General features: G+C 41.8%; 1 gene segment (V, D, J or C); it reads left to right on the top strand.

Moving 5' to 3' along the window:
- The first annotated feature begins 1,865 nt into the window (after positions 1 to 1,865).
- On the top strand, positions 1,866 to 2,457 carry LOC128054721 (T cell receptor alpha variable 16-like). The segment is given in 2 exon segments: positions 1,866 to 1,986; positions 2,102 to 2,457. Coding segments are annotated over 2 exon segments (468 nt in total).
- The last annotated feature ends 200 nt before the right edge of the window (positions 2,458 to 2,657 follow it).

Below are 2,657 nucleotides of genomic sequence, written 5' to 3'. Positions count from 1 at the left end.
TCCTGTTTCTCTTCCATCAGTCAAAATCTTGTTGGAGACACTGTATTTCTTCATGATAATTATGTCTGAAGTTTACATAATTCTCCTAATTTTATGTAATTGTATTTATTCCTTCAAGAGGATTCAATAAATAAGCAATGCATTCAGTGAGATATTCCGTCTTTGTGAGAGCTTCCTTGTAAATGAATTCTCAATCACTGAAAACTTTGTGTCCTGATTCTTGGCTAGGGAAACTGGGTCACTGACCCTGATCATTTTTTCAGACTTTATTTTTCCCAGATGAAGCCCTTATTTTTCTCTGAAGTATCCTTTCCCTTTCTTTACTCCTTTCTGACATGCCCGATTGCTGCAGCACTTTAAGTGGAGGCAATGCTGTGAGAGTGAAAAGCCTAGCTATTTCTGTACCTGTGATCAGCAATGTCTTAGGCAGTAGGGCCCTGGTCTCAGCAGCAATGCCAGTACCTTGCTGAAAAACTAGAAAAACATGTCTTTGCTCTCCAATCTCGTTGTACTCCTCTCCATTTAGGACAGTTGGGACTCAACATGCTACTTTCTTCTCAGCTATTTGGGGGCTAGAGAAAAGACTTTCTCAAAAGAACCAGCTTCCTTAGAGGTCCACTGATCTCTGCATGCAAAGCTTTCTTCACAACCTATAGTTTTCTGCTCTTTATCCTGGCGATCCTTGCTACTGACCCTAGATTTATCATGAGCCCCAGTGGAATAACTCACTTGAGCTCTGTTGGCACAGCGTTGGCTGGCTTCAACAGAAAGCTCCTTGACTAAACACAGGGGATCAGGAACATTTTAAATCTACCCTCTTTCAGGAATTGCCTTCTTTTTAGTTCAAATGACTGTTACATTGTTAATGAACTATTAAAAAAAAAAAAAGACTGTAGATCTAAAATTCTAAAGGCCCATTCCTGATGTGAGGAAGGTCAGAATTAATGATGATGAATGGAAAATAACTCGGTATGGTAATGTTTAAGCATTTCATTAACAAGCCTATACAGAAGCTTAAATTTCTGTGAAGTCTGATCTGCTAATATTTTCCTATACTCTTTCTGACTTTCATGCTTAGAAAATTCATGACCATCCTAAATTTATTAAAAAAATAGCTATTACTTAAAAATATGAATTATCTATATTTAGAATTTATTTCAGACAAGGCAATGGCAACCCACTGCAGTACTCTTGCCTGGAAAATCCCATGAATGGAGGAGCGTGGTAGGCTGCAGTCCATCGGGTCGCTAGGAGTCGGACACGACTGAGCGACTTCACTTTGACTTTTCACTTGCATGCATTGGAGAAGGAAATGGCAACCCACTCCAGTGTTCTTGCCTGGAGAATCCTAGGGACGGCGGAGCCTGGTGAGCTGCCGTCTATGGGGTCTCACAGAGACGGACACGACTGAAGCGACTTAGCAGCAGCAGCAGCAGCAGAATTTATTTAATAACAGATGCTAAGGTAGGTGTCCAAATTTATTTGTTAATCTCTAGATGACTCTCCATTTTTGAGGGCATGTTTTACTGAATATACCATCTTTTTCCTATTTTTTAACAACTAAATTTTCATAAGTAACTTGTATGTTTGGACTTTCTATTATGTCCCATCGATGTCTGGATCTTTCTGGTAACAAGCTTCTTTACTTAACATTGCATTACACTTTGTCTTACTAACGAGGAAATTCCTCTCTATTTTGTTTCAGAATTGGCCTTCCTGAAGCCCGAGATTACCTGCAGTATCATATACGGCCTCTAGAGGGAGATGCTACGCAACTTGAACTCAATAGAAAGCCAGAAAGCCACCGGCTCTTTGAGGAAGAGCTTTTGCTTTGCATGCCCTGTAAACCCACTCACTGCTCTGTCAGGGTGTCCATGTGGCTGAACTGTTTCCAGGAAAAACCTGCAGAAAGGAGCCTCCTGCTTCCTCAGAGCTCAGACATGAAGGGCGCCCTCATCTCAGTGTTTGTGATGGTATTCACACTTGGTGAGTAATGTCTCTTTTTATTTTATCTTACTATGGTCTTCTGATTCAGAATTGGCTTAACAAAATATTCTGCTCTGTTTGCAAGTCAATCCCTGACCCAGAATTTGTGTTACAGGAGGAACAAGATCCCAGACAGTGACTCAGCCTGAGAGCCACATCTCTGTGTCTGAAGGGGACCCGGTGCAGGTGAAGTGCAACTATTCAGCTTCTGGGAGTCCTGTGCTCTTCTGGTATGTCCAGTACCCCAGACAGCGCCTCCAGTTACTCCTGAAAGACACCTCAAGAGAGAGCATCCAGGGTTTCACCGCTGAGCTCAGCCGGGCTGAGGCATCCTTCCATCTGAAAAAACCCTCGGCTCAGGAGGAAGACTCAGCTGTGTATTACTGTGCTTTGGGTAACACAGTACCTGGCTTCACAGGAGAAGCAGAGCGCAAACCCCTCACAGAAAGCATTTCCATGTTCCCTGTTTGACCACCGTGGGGCGCTGTCTCTCTAGAGACTGACACTGAATTTACCTCTCAGATACAGAGTTATCATCAGTTGTCAACTAGCTGTAGAATACTTTAAAGGGAATTCTCACTAGCTACTCTGTATAAGTTAATTTTTAAATAGTAAGTGTATTTATTTTAGATATTAGTGCCTGGAAAAATACTTCTGAAATAAAAATATGC

The sequence above is a fragment of the Budorcas taxicolor genome, chromosome 10, assembly GCF_023091745.1.
Source record: "Budorcas taxicolor isolate Tak-1 chromosome 10, Takin1.1, whole genome shotgun sequence".
NCBI lineage: Eukaryota > Metazoa > Chordata > Mammalia > Artiodactyla > Bovidae > Budorcas > Budorcas taxicolor.
The sequence above is the reverse complement of the archived record's forward strand: the minus strand, read 5'-3'. Positions and strand labels throughout refer to the sequence as shown.